Raw genomic sequence first — 17,596 nt, 5'->3', positions numbered from 1 at the left:
CCTGTCCACTGATAACGGCTGCCCTTTTGACGGCAGTTGCAGCAGTATTGGTGATTGTGCTCTGCTCTGTGTTTGTACAGTCCCTTGCACAAAGGCATTCCTTTCTGTGACTAATCTTCCTAGGAATTATAGTGATGCAAGTAATAAGTAATTAGTATATTTCATTACGTTAAGTCTGAGAAAGTCAGTCATGTTTGGGGGCTGGTTGTCTTACAGTGCTGAAGAGGACCTTCTTCAGCTTTCATTTGTCTTGCTCATTGATGTAGCAAGAAGGCATTCTGTTGACGTTTGAGAATTAGAAGCTCTCAGATTGTGTGACCCTTTTATAGTTTTCCTTCTCTGAGCACCTGGGCTTAAGAAAAATGTGATATTATCCGAGTACTGCACTTTGGAATGAAGCCCCCTGTGGTAGCGCAAGAGTATAGTTGTCAAGAAATGGATACAAATGACCAAAACAGTGGATGCTAGTGTGAGGTATTTATTATTCTCAGTCGTGCATGACTTCTGAGATGCTGGCTGACATGGAAGGTGGGGAAGAGATTCTCTATAAATTGAGTGGAAAACTTATTTTGTAGTTTCAGTTTTGAAGCCACATTGTCTTCCTTCATTGCAGCCGTGATTCTTAATGTATGTATTGTTCCAAGCCTAAGTGTAAGCTCTCAGCTATTTTTTTTTTCCCTTGTTAAATCTGTGTGGTTTTTCTTTCCAAGAATTTATTACCATGCCTTGGTCTGTAAGCTACATCCAGATAGCTGTGCAAAAGCTGTAATACCAGCACATCCTATGTGTGTGTCTGTGCATTTTAGAAAACGAGTTGTTAAATTGGTGGCTTACATCTACGTTAGGTTGTGTCCTTGTCACAAGCAGCTGTGAGACACAAAAACCTCAGGAGCCTCCAGGGCCCTGTTTCTGGAGACAGTGAGTGGTCAGTGAGGCTGAGGTGAGGCATCCCTATAGCTTTTGGTGGCTCTCCTTTTCCGCTATCCATCCCAGTCCTCGAGTCCACCCATACTGACCCATCAGGGATGTGATGTCAGGGGAGGCAGTGACTTCTGAGTAGTTCACCGTGGTGCCACTGACAGGTGATGCTGCAGATGCCATGGCCCCACGAGGCAGGGGAGAGCAGAGCTCAAGGTGGAGGTAGCCCCTTTGGGTAGCCTTGTGGTAGCTCAGCCCTGGACTTGTGCCAAGGAGCTTGTGGAGGGGAACATGGAGAGAGGCTTGGCTGTCCCTGGTCGTGGTGGGGACTAGGGAAGGCACTCACAGTCTTGGAGCGCACAGTCCCAAGGGAGGGAGTTACAGTTCATGTCTGCTTTCCGCAGTGTATGGTAGCTGCTGTGGAGGTGAGCTGTCTCCAGTGGAAGAACAGAAATGAGGGACTGTTCAGTGCTTTGTCTTTCAGTCTTCTTTGGTTTGGGATAGTGCTTGCTACCCAGTGCACGAAGTGCCACTGTCTGATAGTTACTTTTGTGAAAGTGTCTCCTGAGCTGGATTTATTACAGTGCCTTAAACTGATCTCTGCATTGGAGTAATTCAGATTTTATTGAAGTTGAAATGTATCTTACCTCTTATTTCAGTGGATGAAGCAGTAAGCCAACTCTGATTACTTCTCAAAACTGCACTGTAAAAGCAGACTATATGGCATACTGTGCTGCAGGCACAGATTTGTGAATTCTTCTTTTGTTTTGCTTTCTGAAGGATTAGTGTTCGGATTTTCCAGGGCTTCAGTTTGAATTTAAATTTTACTACATGGCTTTCTGAAAGTGAATTTATGAATCATTGTTATGGATTTTGAGTAATTATGTTGTCATGCTGTTATTGATAGATGCAGAGTCATAGAGCTTTGGCTAGTGTCAGTTTAAAAAAAGAGAGACTTTAGAAGCAGTGGACATAATTGTATTTCCTTTAACATCCATGGGAGTATAAAAAGGTCATTACAGTATCTCACTGATGGAGAGAAATACTTCATTAAAACATAGAAAGTGCTTGTGTTCTTTTGGTGCAACAAAAAAAACCAAACCAAAACAAAACACACCAGCACAGTCATTCAGTCTCAGGATAGTATTATTTTTGGCGGGTTTTTGGTGTTTCAATTTATTACATTAACCTTCAACCCCATTCAAGATTTCTAAGCTTATTTTTAAATAAGAGGTTGTATTCAGTGCTGTATTCCTACAATTTCCAAAATCACTTTGGTTAGAAATTCATCATGTCTTTTTACGGTTACAGGTAGCTATAATCCAGAGCTATTTATGTATCTGATGCAAAAGTCAGTTATACATTTATAAATATAATTCATGTCCAGTTGGCATTTCGTTAGTTATATATGCTTTAATGCAGTTCTAGGTAATTCATTGTTTTGGTTTGAATCAGTTTGGCCACTCTGACCTTGATATCAGAAGGTCCTGACATCATGATGGAAGTTGACACTAAATGAATCTAATTAATGAAAATCCACTCATGAACAAGTAAGTAATATTGAAAATACCACAAAATAATTTAAAAAGGTGGGAAAAGTTATTCTCTCCAAGGTGCTTTCGTATTTTAAAGAAAGGTTAATTTAACTGATATGCATATTAACTAATCTGCATGTTAACATAATGTTACACATTTTCATGATCGAATCAGGAGGAAACTAGAGAAAAAAATGTAGAAAAAATACTTAACTTGTTTCTGCTTTCATAAAAAAGGTTGTTTTGTTTGTACTTTCAGGTCATTTTATTCAAAATACAGCTTACTAGCATGAGGAAAGAAACTACAAGCCCAGAGGCCTTTCTTCAAGTGTAAAAAAACCAGCAGTAGTCAGTGATATATTAAGACAGTGATAACATAGAACACTGTTACTCATTGGAAGATATAATATTACTGGAGAAGAATAGCAAAGGAGACCAACCTACTAACAGCACAAATTATATATTGACCTGGATTTTATAGGGCTGGTAGGTCTCTGTAGGCTATGTAGAAATACTCTTCTGTTGATTAAAGGGGCTTTTGTTGAGTAAAGCTAATGCATTTGTCTTGTATAAACTTTTCTTGATTATATTAGTACTTTTCTAATGTAGTTAAAATTGCAGACAAGAATTACAGGCAAGAATGATTTTTATTTGTAGTCAGTTTATAGTGACATGGTGTACAGCCTTGCCAGCAAAACAACTGCCTTTTTTTGTATGTTCTTTTATAAGGATCTAGTCACCTGTGTTAGGACAAGGTACATTCTGCCTTTAAAACAAACTGAGAATTTAAGAACATTCAGCTCTCCCTGTCCTTGGCTGAATTGCAGAGAGTGATTTATGCTTCAGCCAGGCATGAAAATAAATAATACTGTTTTTAATTGGTGTGCTTTACAATTTTTATTCCTATAATATAACAATGTCACAATGAAAAATAGTATGTAGAATAAATCTTTTCTGACCATTTAAGTGTGGTTAGGGTGTATCTCTCTTACTAATGTCAGTAAGGATTTTGCTCTTGCCTTTGAAGATGATATGCTTAGGCCCTTCATAATTAGTGAGTTTTAACTGGAGAGTGTGTGTGAATATCTATGTCTATGTATCTATATAGGTACTTAGATGGCTTTTACTCTAATCTGGAAGTGTGCTATGAATGCAGTTTTGTAAAATAAACAGAGATGTTTTCTTTGAGGTGTTTTTGACAGTTCACAGATGGAGACAATTGAAACATTGCAGAATCATAGTAAGTGAAGAGTTAAGTATGAAGGTTTTACATGAAATTAATTTATGAACATACTGGTTATCATCTTATTGGCTTCAGTGTTGAAAATCTCATGTGCTGAAGGTAAAAGTTACCGTTCAGTGTTTTGCTGCAGCAAGATCATAATACTTAATTAAAACCTTAATGTATATGTGAATGAAAACAAAAATTGAAGCCATACTTCAGTTTTATTTCTGTCAACTTAATTTGTTTGTCTGAACAAGTTAAGTAGGCACTGAGTCTATGACTGAACAAACTACTTGAACATGTGCTTAATGTTAAACATATGAACCTAATGATGAAAGTTGGGCATGTGCTGTTCAGCTGAGTTACGGCTGAAATTACACCATCTGTGTGATATCTTAAGCCTAGTGATTTACACTGACATGTGCAGCTTTTTTCTACAAATCTTTTTTATGTCAGGAAATGTTTAGGTCTAGTTGATTTTGCATTGGGGTAGGTTGTGTTTGAGATGATCTCTCAAACTCCTTACCAGTCTTGTCTTCTAAGATTTAAATAACAGGAAAACAAAAGTGACAAAAAGTCAGAGTTCAAAAATTATTGGTATAATTTCTATTATATAATTGAAAACTTGCTGCTGTATGATTACATTTAAATTATGGCATATCTATATGGTTACAATATGTATCCACCTTTGAAGTGATTGTAGTTATGTTTATGAATACTTCTGTGCTGTGCTTTCTTGCAATACTTTTCTATTGCGAAGTGCCACAGTGTTTGAAGGACCATATTGGCATTTCAGTGGTTTTGCTTAATTTCCTTGTAAGTACATACTTTAGAACGTGAACTGGTATCTCTTTTTGTTTTGTCTGTATCTGCATAGTGCTGGCCTACTGTGTGTGCTTTTCAGCACCATTTTAAATAATAGACTGAGTAGGTGGCAGAAAAGGGGCAATAGCCGTGTTCATCCTAATGACAACTCCCTATCAGAGAGTCTTTTTGCTCCTGGCTGCCTTCTTGCACTTGGTCAGTATTCACTTAATTTCATGGCTGGTTTAGCTAATGTGAAGGCGACTGACCATATTGCAAACTTGAGCTTTGGAAGAGGCAGGTTTTCTCTGTGTTAGAGCTCTATGTCATTGCTTGGCTTTGTTCTTTCTCCCTGACAGATCATATAGTGATTGTACTTTGTTTATTGTAACCGGTAATGTCACAAAATTAACAGCCATGTTCAGTCCTCTTTCATGTATTATTTACTACAATATATTTTTTTTTTTTATGTATTTTTTAAACAGGCATAATACACAATGGATTACTTACTGACTTTGGACTGGTATCAGTCATAGCTGTGGGTCTGTAAAAACACACTTATATTAACTTCTTAAAAATGAATGGGAGGTCATGCAGTATGAGCCATCGGACAACAGGTGTTCCTCATGGACCTAAGATGACCAGTGGACAGCAGATCCCACCTATCAGAGTTTATGCAGGAACAACCTGCCCATCTTCAACTAGCAGCACCCCAAGCCCAGGAATTGGAAACTTGTCTGCCAGCCTACACTTAAAGATGCCCCTTGGAGGAGGGGTTGCTCCTCAGAGCAGCATCATTGACGGTACTATTCACCTTCCTGCTCTAAGTCCCAGGAAACAGGTGGTTACAAATGGGAAGCCTTTATTACAAGTCCCACTGCCCCCACAGCTGCCAGCCCCATGGTCTTTAAAACCAAAACAGCAAGAATTTGGAAATGCTTTCTCCCCATGCACAGATGAAGGTAAGAGCCTTTTTTTTTCTATTGATATTAGTAATAGCATTTCTTCTGCAGTATCACATACCCAGATGGTATTGGTTTTAGTAGACGGAATCCAGTCTGGTTTTTGCCACTCTTTTACTACAAAAGAAATGATACTGAAACAGAATGTTTTGCTGCTTTCCACAAAAAGTAACTCATTATTTGATTTTTCCCAGGGGCTTTGTATTGCACAGCAGTTGCTCAGATGTCCCAAGATTCTTTATAAACGGTGTTGTTTGACTTTGCTTTGCTAACCTAACCTATTGACTCAACAAATCCAGATAGTCATTTTATGTTCTGTGGCACCAGAACTTTGTAAGTGGTATCAGAAATACTCCGTCTTGGATGCATGAACACAGCTTTCCAGTGGTGACTAACATCTGATTACTGATGAAAGCAGCAGTGTAGTCATGCTTTTTAGAGTGCTTAGGCTGAACAAGCTGTAAAGCACTTTGGAGCATGTCTTGACCATAGATTTGAAGTCCATTTTTTAGAACTACTGTTTATGCTGTAAAAAATAATGATGCATAGTCCTTACAAAATTTGAAGGCTGGGCCTCCGTGAGTGCTAGTGCATCAGACATTTACCTATCTATAAGAAAGTACTTGCCTGTCTTCTCATGGGTCTTTGAAGTAAAAACTTTAAGTTTTTGGTACTTCTTCACTCTGGTCATGTTGGAGATGTGGGTACTTTGTTGGAGGAATTTTGTGTCACGCTTTCAAAACTGAATGTACGTAGACATGATAATTTAATGTATAGAATATAATTAAATGGTTTAAAATACCAAGAAAAGCTTGGGTCTATACATGAGTGAAAGTCCAGAAAAGGAGACAGAGACTTCCCATTTTATTCCAAGTGCGTTGCTTTTTTCCATTTTCTGTTTTTCTTCACTACTTCCCTTTGAAAACTTCGGAAGTCCATCCCTCTTCAGCAAGGCTTACAGGCTTGAAGCCAGTATCATTTCAGAACAAGTTGAAAGTTAACTGCATGTTTGAGTGCTCTGCTGAGTCAGACCAGTGGTAATGCATATACATATTCATTGGGTGACCTCTGAGATCACCCGTCTGGTGCTTGCTTTGGTGGCGGTGCTGGGTGTAATTCACAGCATATAACTTTAAGCTCCTGCTACCATGAAGAGAGGTGGACTCCTCGCATGATGAGCTCTGGAGGAACTTTTCTACCTCTCTTTCACTACAGGTAGAGCCTGATTCCCGCTGTCTTCAAAATTGTGTGCCTAAAACCAGGGTATCCATGCTGAGATCTCTGAAATTGGCCTACGTAACTGCTAATCCACCTTCAGTATGTGTTGCTGAGCACCATCACAGGGTGAAGAGAGCGTCGCCTAGTTTGATGTCCTTAGTTTGGGGATTTTGATCTGCTGTGCCTGACCTCTCTGTTCCTACCTGCTGTCATTTCCCTCTTCCTTCTTGGCTCAATGCTCTCTCACATATGTAAAGGAGTCTGCTATTTTATGTAATAACAAGTAGGGAATTCATCTGAATTCAGGCATTGGGGAGGTTTATGTGTAAACAGTATTAGACAAGATACTGTGGACTTAAGATTCTATGTTTCAATGGATTGGGTAAATCCTCATGCTTTAAAGTTCTTGATATTAGCAGGACCACTGACAGAGTTGAAGATTATGTATGCTGGGAACGTACCCACTATGGAAGAGCTAAGCCTCACTCACTTGGTCATGTCCAGATAAATTTCTAAGACTTGGAATCTTGCTATTCTGTACAAAGCATAGCATGTATGTAAATAAGACTGTAAACCTTATAAAACCATTCATGTAGTTGATGCTTGTGGAGCTCTTTTGTATTTTGTCCTTTTCTAGTGGCAGGGAAATGTCTTTTGGTAGGTACTTATGTTAGTTAAACATTCATTTCACAAAAACAACAGTTTTACAGCTGTCTCTGGATCAGTTATAGAGGTTTGCCCTATACAAAATTGTTTTCTGTTTTTTTTTTGTTTGGTTTGGTGGTTTTTGTTTTGTTTTGTTTTGTTTGTTTGTTTGTTTGTTTGTTTGTTTTTTACTTTGAAACACATGGGATAGTAAAAGCAGCAAGATACACAACAAATGACTTGGTGGTTTTGGAATAGCATCCCTGCATTCTTTCAGTAATGGATAAAACAGTTTAAAAAGAACTTTGGCAGATTCAGTTTGGGATGGAGGCAAGAACAGAATATTTTGGGTCAATCCCATTTGTGCCTTGTTTTTTACAGGTTTTTTGTTTTTCTGTTGTTTTTTTTTTTTTTTTTTTTTTTTAACAGGAGGTGGTGCTGAATACACAAAAAGAGAACAGTAATAATCTACAGCAACCACAACATGCAGAGAGTCTTTACTTTGCATGAAGACCCTCTGTATCTTGTATAATGTTACAGAGCTTTGAAAGGAGATGATTTTTAGAAAGAATGCCACCTAAATCACATTAAGAGAAACTGTTACGCTTTTGTGCATAATGGGAACCTGAAGCACATTGTGCTGTGTAACTGTATGGAGAAAAAAAGCGAGTCTGAACATGCACTGGTGTACATCTCTGACTTCGGTTAGTTTACCTCCTGTGAGGTACTAATGGTATAATATACTGTCTAGTACTATGCTGTGCATATGAAGAAGAAAACATTATAATAGTGGATTTTTTTCAGTACAGAAAAATGTGCTAGTACAGAACATTTTTTTTGTTTGTTTTGTTAGGAGTGTACGCTTTTGTCTATCCATATTAGCTATTTTCACATAGAAATTAGATACAAAATGCGGGTATAACAGTACATGTATTTGGCACTGGAAATCTATAGACATTTTGTTTGATATGTGTATTTGACCACTTTTTGTGACTAATTGGTTCATACCTTTTAGATTTACTCTGGCCTAGGAAAAGATCTTTACTGACAACATCTGCTGAGGTGAAAGAGAGCTAGAGAGACATCAGGCAGGAATGAGCAGAAAGGGTAAAAGGGTGAGAACAGTAAAGGAAGGCCCAAGACCATAACCTGGCCAGCACTAGTCTTCAACTTCTCTCATCAGTGCAGATCTTTTGACAGAACTCTTATACATATTGAAAAATAATATGATTTTTAAAATCCAGCTTCCTACTTAGTGTTCTATTAAGAAGTTTTTTGGGGTCTTTTTTTTTTTTTTTGAAGTGCATAAATTTCAAATACTTCAAATTAGAAGAGTAATCTAAATGTAGTGATGTCCAGAAGTTATGTATTTAAGGATTTATTACCAGCATATCTGCTCTGTACACATATCTGAATAATATGTTGTTTTATAGAAAAGCTAGTAGCTGTTCTTATTACTTGTCTTATTCACTCCTCAGTGCAGACTTGTGAGTGTGAGCTGGACTATTTTCAGGCATATCCTGAGTGTTTTCATGTCTCATGTAATAATAAAAATCCCAAATCTTTCTGAAAACAACATGTTTTCTGAAAGGACCAGTATATTCAACACCTGTAGTGGTTTCTCTTACTCAGTAAATGAAAACATGTTTTTGAAGTACATCAAAAGGTATTAAAGATAAACGTATCCCTGCTGGTGTAGGTAGTTGTGGAAGGTGGATGTGGGAGTAGATTGGGAGGACACCTCATATTTTTCCTCAGCATTATTCGTAAGCACCACACACCTGGTGGTCGTGCTAAGGGAGTTGAATCCTTAGTCTCTGTGTTCATAGTTAACATGCTTATGGCAGTTCATTCTAAGGTTAGGATTGGATTTTCCCATCTTGTCAGAATATATTCTAATCTTAAAGCTGCTTGGATTTGGCTGGTAGTGAACTTCCACTGTGACCAAAATTCCATGCTGAGGTGCTGTTGGTGCAGGTGGTGCAGCTTCTGCACCTCCAGCCACCGTGCTTCTAACCTGGTGGAGGTGTCTGGTGTGAACGCAGGGAGGGGCAAGTCATCCTGTCAGCCTGGCTTTTAGTCTTCCTTATGTGGTAGTGGTTTAAGCTGGTATGTCTGTCAAGGCTTTCTAGAAACTGTGAGCAGCTCTCAGTCATGAGAGCCGTAGCAATCTCCTTGCATCCCCCACCGTCCCTGGTAGCAGATGACACTGCACATGCGGGGAGTTCAAGCCTTGGAAACCAGTCTGGCCTTTTGTCCTACCCCGACTGCTCTGCTCTACTAAAACCAGTGTAGTCAACATGTGGGTATGTGACTAAGGCTGTGTTGTAGTTGTGAAGAGTTGACATGAAAATACTTGAGATGGGTCTTGAAGCAAATCTGGATGTTTGTTGGTAAGAATTGTGCAGATTGGCATGGACACATTTTGTTCTCCTTTCCAGGGCAATGGAAAAGACCACTGTCATCTTCTAGTTCTGTGGTTCCTGCAGTGTTAAGTTTGCTCCTTGACATGAAAAATCATTACATATTTTATTACCTATTTTCTTGCAAATGTGACTGTAAATTTTTTCTAGTAAAATAAGTCAACTAATGTTCATGTGTAAGAGGAGCATGTTTGCTTTTGGAGATTGTAAAGGCTCCTTTTTATCCTAGAAATAGTTTACAGGCGTTAAATTTTGGGATTCAGATTTTTTTTTTTTTTTCACCACGTCAGAGGCTCTGGAAGAAGAAACTCCAATGCTGCTAAGCTGTGTGAGAACTGTGAGTTTGGTCAGGGAGGATCATTTGTCTCCACTTGCCAAGAGAGCCTTGTTTCACTTTTGAACAATAACAGCACAGGTCTGTGAGGAGTGTTACATGCAGAAGTGTTAATCAGTAAGCAGCTTGAGCCATACTTGAAATCTCTTTAACGTACTTATTTTGCTCTCTGTTACTGTTGTTTTTATGTGTCAGTCGGCGCAGTCTGAAAAAAGATGTTCATCAGTATTCTGTGCAGTTCCTTATGCAGAAAGCTTGACTCAAGACTTATTTTCTTTTTCAGTTGTTTTCTATAATCAATTGTCAGCAGTCTTAAAGCCTGGCTATTGATGATGTTTAGGTACAGCAAAGTGATTAAGTGATAAGGATCTTAGTTTTATGCAGCATGACAGATTTTCCAGATTTGCATATGCTTCAGAGACCTTGATATGCTTGAAAAATAACACAGGATCCACCAAGGCAAGGAGATCATTACTTGCAGCTCTGGCAGTTGTTAGGGAAATCCATTCTGAAGACAGTAGGGATTGGTGGATTCTTTTGTCTGGTCTAGGACTTTCCAAACGGGCACAGCTGAGAATGTGAGACTCCCTGACTTTAATTTTGCAATTAGTTTTAGGGGCTGGATGACCAGCAATCCTGGTCGGGTTTGAGAAGGTTTACTGTGGTTCTTGGTATGCCTTTTCTAGAATGTACAAGAAGTTTACTTAATTTTTACGTAAAAGTTGGTGCATAGATTACTGTTGCAAGACATTCCTCCAGAGTGCTTATTTCAGGTTAATTTTTCTGTCATTTCAGGCATGGTTCGTCTCCTGAACATAAATGTTTTGAACACAGATAATGGAAGGCAGTGGTTTACATTGACTCTATGTATTTTTACAGTTTTTATTTTAAGCATTCAGAATTTTGTTTAAGAACAAAATGTTTAAGAAAATTAAAATAGCTGGTGATACCAAAACACATGTTGCACTGTGTTGTAGAGGCCGCAGGCAACTTACAAAAATTCCCTGAAGAGTGTTAGGCTTAATGCCAAAAAGGATCTACTTTACACAGGAACTGTAAAATCCCTCAAGAGTATTAGGCATATTGCCAACACTTACCCATTCTATGTTAAGAGTGTAATTTAATTTCTCTCATATCCAGCCTTATACCTTTATCCCTTACTTTGTGGGCCTGGACAGTGAGCTCTAAAATGAGTTGCAGCTATCCAGAATACAGTATAGTGAAGAATTGGATTTAAGTAAAGATCATATTTTATCATTTTCTTAGGCCAAATATTCTTTCAGACTAGGGCAGACCAGTTGAAGGTGATGGGGTGTATCTGTCAACAGTTTTATGACACCTATTTTCACCGTGATGCCAGCTTGCTGTTGTCAATAGCATCCAAAGAGTATCACCAGCTGGAAGGCTACAAAGAAAACATGGGCAAGCTGTATGGGAGAGGCTATACCAAGCTCATGACCCCCTGGGCAACCTCTGGTGGAGATCTCAGTATGCCTTTGAATGTCCTCCCCATCAAAATTCCTGTAGGATAAAATCAAGGAATATGTACCTTTCTGAGAGGATGACTCTTCCAGGGATGTAGCATTTAATTTTTTTTTTTTTCTCCATTGTCACTGATTAAAGGATGGTTATGCATCTGCACTTATGTAATCTAAAAATGGCTAATGAATTTTGTCTCCTCCTACAAGTTTGCAGAGAGAAAAAATTGATGCCTCAGGTCAAGCCATCATAAAGAAGCAAACCAAAACAGGCCAAATTGTTACGTTTTCACTTTACTTTGAGAATCTTCACCTTAGTGCATGATTTTTCAGTTTTGTTTTATCACCAGAAGGTGGCACTAACAAAATCTGTTTTCATACAGAGAGATGCATGTTTCAGCCACCTTTTTATAGGGGAAATTTGGAATAAAAATCCAGTTGAAATATAAAAATCTGGAAGTTTTGTACCTGAAAATTCCTGAATACTACATTGAGGCTACCTCTCCCACTGAGTGAAGTAAGATTTGAGTATTTTGGTCTGAATATGGTTGAGTCACTTCAATTTGCTATGCCTCTATTATTTTCATTGGCAAATTTTGTATAAGTTACTTTTACATTTATCCAGTGCTTTGAGATCTCCACCTGAAGTGCAGTTTATTGATGTCAAACACAAATGAATTTCAGAGTTGCATGTGCACCTACAAAGAGAGAACATGTTATTTGCACCTTTATGTGGAGGAACAGGGGCCAAAAAGCAGCCTGGTACACAGTTTAGCATAGATGTGTGCAGATACTGAATTCTGTAGATGGATTTATCTTTTCTGCCTATTACCATTGTGTTCTTGAACTACATTGCCATTCCTAGCAGTGCTATAACATGATCTTCACCACGGTAATGTGTTCCTTCACTTGGACCCCACTGCTGCAGACCTGTTTGATGGTGATGGACAGGAAGCATTTGCTTTGTTTCAGCTTCTCTCTCCTACCCCTCACCCATGGAAAACAATGAGAAGAGACGCTGCTCTTATGACATCTATTCTGTACATAAAGTGCAAAAGTGGTCTTTTATTTACTTTCAGGGTTCTCACACGGTTGTAAATACCTGGAATAGTCCTGTGAGGAGCACGGAGTTGGACTCAGTGATCCTTAGGGTCCCTTCCAGCTTGATATATGCTGTGATTCTTTGATTCTGTAATTCCTCTGCGAATAAAAGCCAGGATTGTCTGCACCAATTAGATTTTTTTTCCTCTCTAATTTAGTTACAGCTAGTCTTTCTGAAGCTGAATTTGATAATTAATTCTGTCTCAGAGTTCAAGGAAGCAAGAGGAATTAGTATGGCTTTTTTATTAAAGGACCATGCTTACATGTTTGAACTTTGGCTTAGCTTGGACAACAAACTGTCTTAAAATGTATCTGACCTGTTTCTAATTGGGCGACAAATAGCCTACATGTACTCCTTTGTCTGTGTTTCTGTACCACTTATCCCTTCCAGGGTAAATTTAATCTCAGGCCAGTGAGGTGTTTGCCGGCAGCGCTTGTTACCTCATACTTGAATTAGTGAAGCATGTCCTTCATTGCTGATTGTAAGAGCATAGGTTATCTTTTCAGGTGGTTTGAGATACAAGCTGAGTATGTGTTGGATGCAGCTGTTGGGGCACTGGGCAGGGAGTGCAGAGATGCAGATGTAAAAAACATGGCTCAGTCGATGCTGTTGTCAAAACTTGGTATTTGCATCAGCATGGCAGAATTTTATTTTGGTCTCTGCTGTGGTACTTGCTGCTGGAGCTTCTTGAATTATTGTGTCCCATTTTAGCTCTAAGTCCCCCTGTTCTCACTCTCCCGCGTTGTTTATTTTCTCTGTTTGGATTCATGGTGAAGAGTTTATTTATTTTATGTTTGCCCAGAGACAGACAAAACTGCTACTGCAGCCTCTGGGCATTACTGCAATGAAAGTCACAACGACAGTGATGAAAATATAATACATAGTGGTGGGTGTGATGTAAGTGTCTATAGTGAATAAGTAAATGGGGAGATTACTCTCTTTTGAAGAAACAAAAAAAATTTAAATATGGTATTAACTGTAAGGTACCAGAACAAATATACTGCCATTAAATGCTTACTGTAGTCTTTTAAATTGTATTAATATGAACTGCAACAGCCAAGTGTCGTTTTTGTCTTTTCTCTCCCATGGCAAACTTGTTGGATAAACAGAATTATGGCAAAATATTCACTAATGACTGCGGTGACTTTACCAGTGAAACTGGTTCGATGGTAAAGTGGTACTACTTCCATATTTCAGCAAAGAAGCATCTTCAGTTCTGGGATTTTGATCTCCTAATTTATCTTTGATAGTTGATCTTGTGTCCTGTATTTGAGTGAGGAGTGGGTTTTTTTGATAGCAAGGGAGGGTGCTACAGTGATGACCTCCTGTGAGAAAATTCTCGAAGCTCCCCAGGCTCCAAGTTGGACTCTGGCAAGGGCTGAGCCAATCAGCTGCACCTCTGTGATAATGTATTTAAGAAAGGATCTGGGAGGAGGAGTTGGACTTGTGAGGAAGAGTTACTGCAGTTGCGTGAACACCAAGGTCAGTGGAGGAACGGAGGAAGAAAGGAGGGGGGAGGTGTGCCGGAGCAGAGACCCCCCTGTATCCTGTGGGGAGATGGCAGGGCAGCCCCCCACTGCCACCTATGGAGGTCTGCGGTGGAGCAGACACTGATTTATTGCCTGTGAGGGGCCACATACGGATATCTAAGGTGGCTGTGCCCAAAGGAGGCCAGGATCTTGTGGGAAGAAGCAGCCCCTGCTGTTGTAGTTCAGCACTGGGAGGATTGCAGCATGCAGGCGTGTCCCACACTGGAGCAGCGTGGGGAACACTGTGGCCCGTGGGAGGGACTCACATCAGAGCAAGTTTGTGGAGGACTGTCTTCTGTGAGAGGGGGACCACTCTGGAGCAGGGGGAAGAAGTTCCAGAAGCTGACCCCCTACCAGGCGGTAGCACTGACTGCATCCCCCACCCCCTGCCCTCTGTGCTGCTGGGGAGAAGAGGTAGAGATATCAGGAGCAGAGCTGAGCTCAGGAAGAAGGGAGAGTAGGGAAAAGGTGTTTTCAAGATGTGGTAATGCTTCTCACTGTCCTACTCGCTCTATTAAGTGTTGTTGTTAGTGTCTGTAATAAATCTCTGCTCTTTTTTTTAATTCCCCTAATGAGTCTGCCTTTTGCCTGTGACCGTAAAGGGTGACTTATCCCTCCCTGGTCTATCTCAAATCCCAGACCTGCCTTATTTTCGTCTTCTCACCACTGAGAAAGAAGGGGAAGTGAGCAGTGGTGTGGTGCTCAGTTGCTCTTGGAGCTCAGACCACCAAGCCTTCTGCTCGATTTTCTCCTCAGCACATGAGGGGAATGGGAAAGTGAGCGGGTGTGTGGTGCTCAGTTGCCATCTGAGCTCAAACCACAACATCTTGAAAAATCAATAAACACTTTCTGTTAATTGACTTAAAATAAAAATATAGATTATTCATAAGTGGGAAAATTTTTGAGACTGGTGAACAGCTACAGAAGTTTGTTGTTCGCATTTAGCCACCATATTTATGGGGCTAAGTCAAATATTGCCATTTTATGCCTATGTTTGTGAAATTCTTTAGATGACAAGCATGTCCTTAAGCTGTTTTGTGGCTGGTGATTCTAGAGAGTTTTAGGAAGTAGGACTAGTAGAGTTTGGGTGTCACAGGGGCACTCTTGCTGCTGAAGCTGATTAACTGTTGAATTGTTTATGGAAGTTGGAAGTCTGCTCCATGGTCCCTCCAGAATGAGAAGGTGTATATCGAATGCATCTCACATAATGAAAGGAAGGACAGCCTGGGGCAGGATCAGGGAATGAGCTTTTACCTTTTCTGACCCCCTTCCCTCAGTCTTGTGGTACAGGATACAGCTGATACATAGGCCCTTGTAAAAAAAACCCCACATATCCAGGCAGTATTCTCCAGTCACAGCTCTAAACGGATGAAAAGGAACTTTTCCTTGTGACAAAAATCCCTGTTCATCGGGGTTTCATGTGGTCAGTTCAACAGATATTATGCAGTTGATAAAATCGGTGGTTTGGGTGGTTTTCCTTGGCTTCTATAGAGAAATATATCCCTGTTTAGTCTAACCATTTGATGCATTAATAGGCTGAAATAGAATGCGGTTCACTTTTGCTACTGCTGTCTTTTTGCAAGAAAAAAAAAAAAAGCATTTAAAAAGCCTTTTTGACAAGATGACCAGAAGGAAGAATTTCATTCTGGAGCGACTACCCTATTCAGTGATGGAAGGTGTTCCATTCAACTCCTATCATGAATTTTATTGTCTGCTCAGGCAGAACCAGTATTTGGACAGGCAGAATATTAAAAAATGCTTTGCTAATTGAGTATCTTAGACTTTTTTTCTTTTCTGTTGTGGATGCATATCATTCAGATTTCAGTGAATGCATAAAGGAACGAATGAGAGCAGTGCAGTACATTTCTTCTGGCAGGATATTTTAAACTGCATAAATTGGCAATCATTGCAGCTGGTTATCCTACTTGCTCTATATCAAGGCTGTACATTTGTACACATGACATTTCTAGAAACTGAACTTCAGGAGAAATTAAGTTAGTTAACTAAAGAGTTACCAAGGTGCTTCTGAAATAATGAACATTGTTTGTCTCTTTGGTTAGTCATTTTTGGGTTCACTGATCTAGTCCTGTGTTTTTGAACTTCTGTCTTCCTACATGTCTACCCAGAAATATTCCTAAAGTGTTGTGGTGAAATTTTTTGAGGTCGGGAGCCAGGTTTCAAATGAAAGCAATTCTTGTGCCAAGCTGCAGATGCTTACTAACAAGTACACTCAGATGATGTGTGTACCAGCATGTGATTGATTACAATTTCATATATGGGTGTAACTTCAGCATGGCACGTGTGTATTTTTACATACAGGTATTGTTTCACAATACAAACACACAGCTTGTATACTTGCACATTTATTTGTTCTTTTTTTGGAAGCACATGTCTAGAGTTCTATAAAAATTCACCTTAAAATCGGACATCTTCTTCAAGCCTCTGTATGGGCAAATGAAAGTAGAAGAGGGCTGGTGTGTGTGAGAAATGTACCATCAGTCACTCAGTAGCTCTGCCTTTCTTCACAATAGCAAATGTTTGGCATGCAAAAACATACAAGCATGTATAATACTAATACTGATGCTGGTTTAAGTGACTACATCTGTCTGGTATATACATGCCAACTCTTATCTTCCTGTAGGAGAGGTTTCAAATGATAATGAGAAGAAAGTCTGTCTATAGTGGCTTACTGTGCTTTAATAAGCAGAGACTACCACTTCTTCAGGTTTGCCAGTTTAACCGTGAGTCTGATGTTTTGTCTGAGGACAGCACTGATCGGAGAGGTCAGAAGAAGAGAGATGCCTTCCCCAGCTTTAGTTATTGTAACAAAGCAGTTGCTGTGTAACATTTCCCTTGTAAAAGCTCTGGAAAGAATTTTGGCAGGGCAGGTTGCCCTGCAGGTGTTCACATGGCAGGCGGATAGTGTCCAAGGGGACATCTTCAGGCCACGAGTCTCCTGTTGGTGCTTGGAGTGGGTGAACTTCATCCAGTGAGAAGAGCGGATGTCCTGGCGGACCCCTGATAGCTGTGTTCAATGGTGAGGAAACTTCTGTTTTTCTCACCACACTTTTCCCTTGCAAATGCGTTCAAAAGTTTAATGACTTTAATTTCCTGAAATGACACCAAATCTTGCTCCAGCCAAATTCCTACTGAAATCAGTGGTGTGCTCAGAACTTTGTATTTGGGATTTAATAAGGGATTACTTTGCACATTGATGTAACTCTTGTCTGCATGGTCAGTATTATTTTGCAGAATTTCCTGCTTCTTTGAGGGCAGATCAATAAAGTATAAAATGTTATTTTAATTCAGGAGGCATTCCTCTGTGTTCAGGAAAGGCTGCTTTGACTTACTTTGCCTTAGTAGTATTTATTTTTTAATGTAATGAAGCCTTAATAGATAAAGAATTTTACTGGTGATTAATAT

At 39.5% G+C, this 17,596-nt stretch overlaps 1 protein-coding gene across 1 annotated transcript in view; it reads left to right on the top strand.

Annotated features, from left to right (window-relative positions):
* The window catches only part of GLIS3 (GLIS family zinc finger 3), a 183,882-nt gene that overhangs the window by 1,148 nt on the left and 165,138 nt on the right, over positions 1 to 17,596 (top strand). Inside the window, exon 2 of the mRNA XM_032989626.2 lies at positions 4,968 to 5,444. Coding sequence (XP_032845517.1) covers positions 5,060 to 5,444 — 385 coding nt within the window. The 5' untranslated portion in view covers positions 4,968 to 5,059. The remainder of the gene's footprint in view (positions 1 to 4,967; positions 5,445 to 17,596) is intronic.

This window comes from Tyto alba, unplaced genomic scaffold, assembly GCF_018691265.1.
Source record: "Tyto alba isolate M040663 unplaced genomic scaffold, T.alba_DEE_v4.0 Super-Scaffold_42, whole genome shotgun sequence".
Taxonomy (NCBI): domain Eukaryota; kingdom Metazoa; phylum Chordata; class Aves; order Strigiformes; family Tytonidae; genus Tyto; species Tyto alba.
The sequence above is the reverse complement of the archived record's forward strand: the minus strand, read 5'-3'. Positions and strand labels throughout refer to the sequence as shown.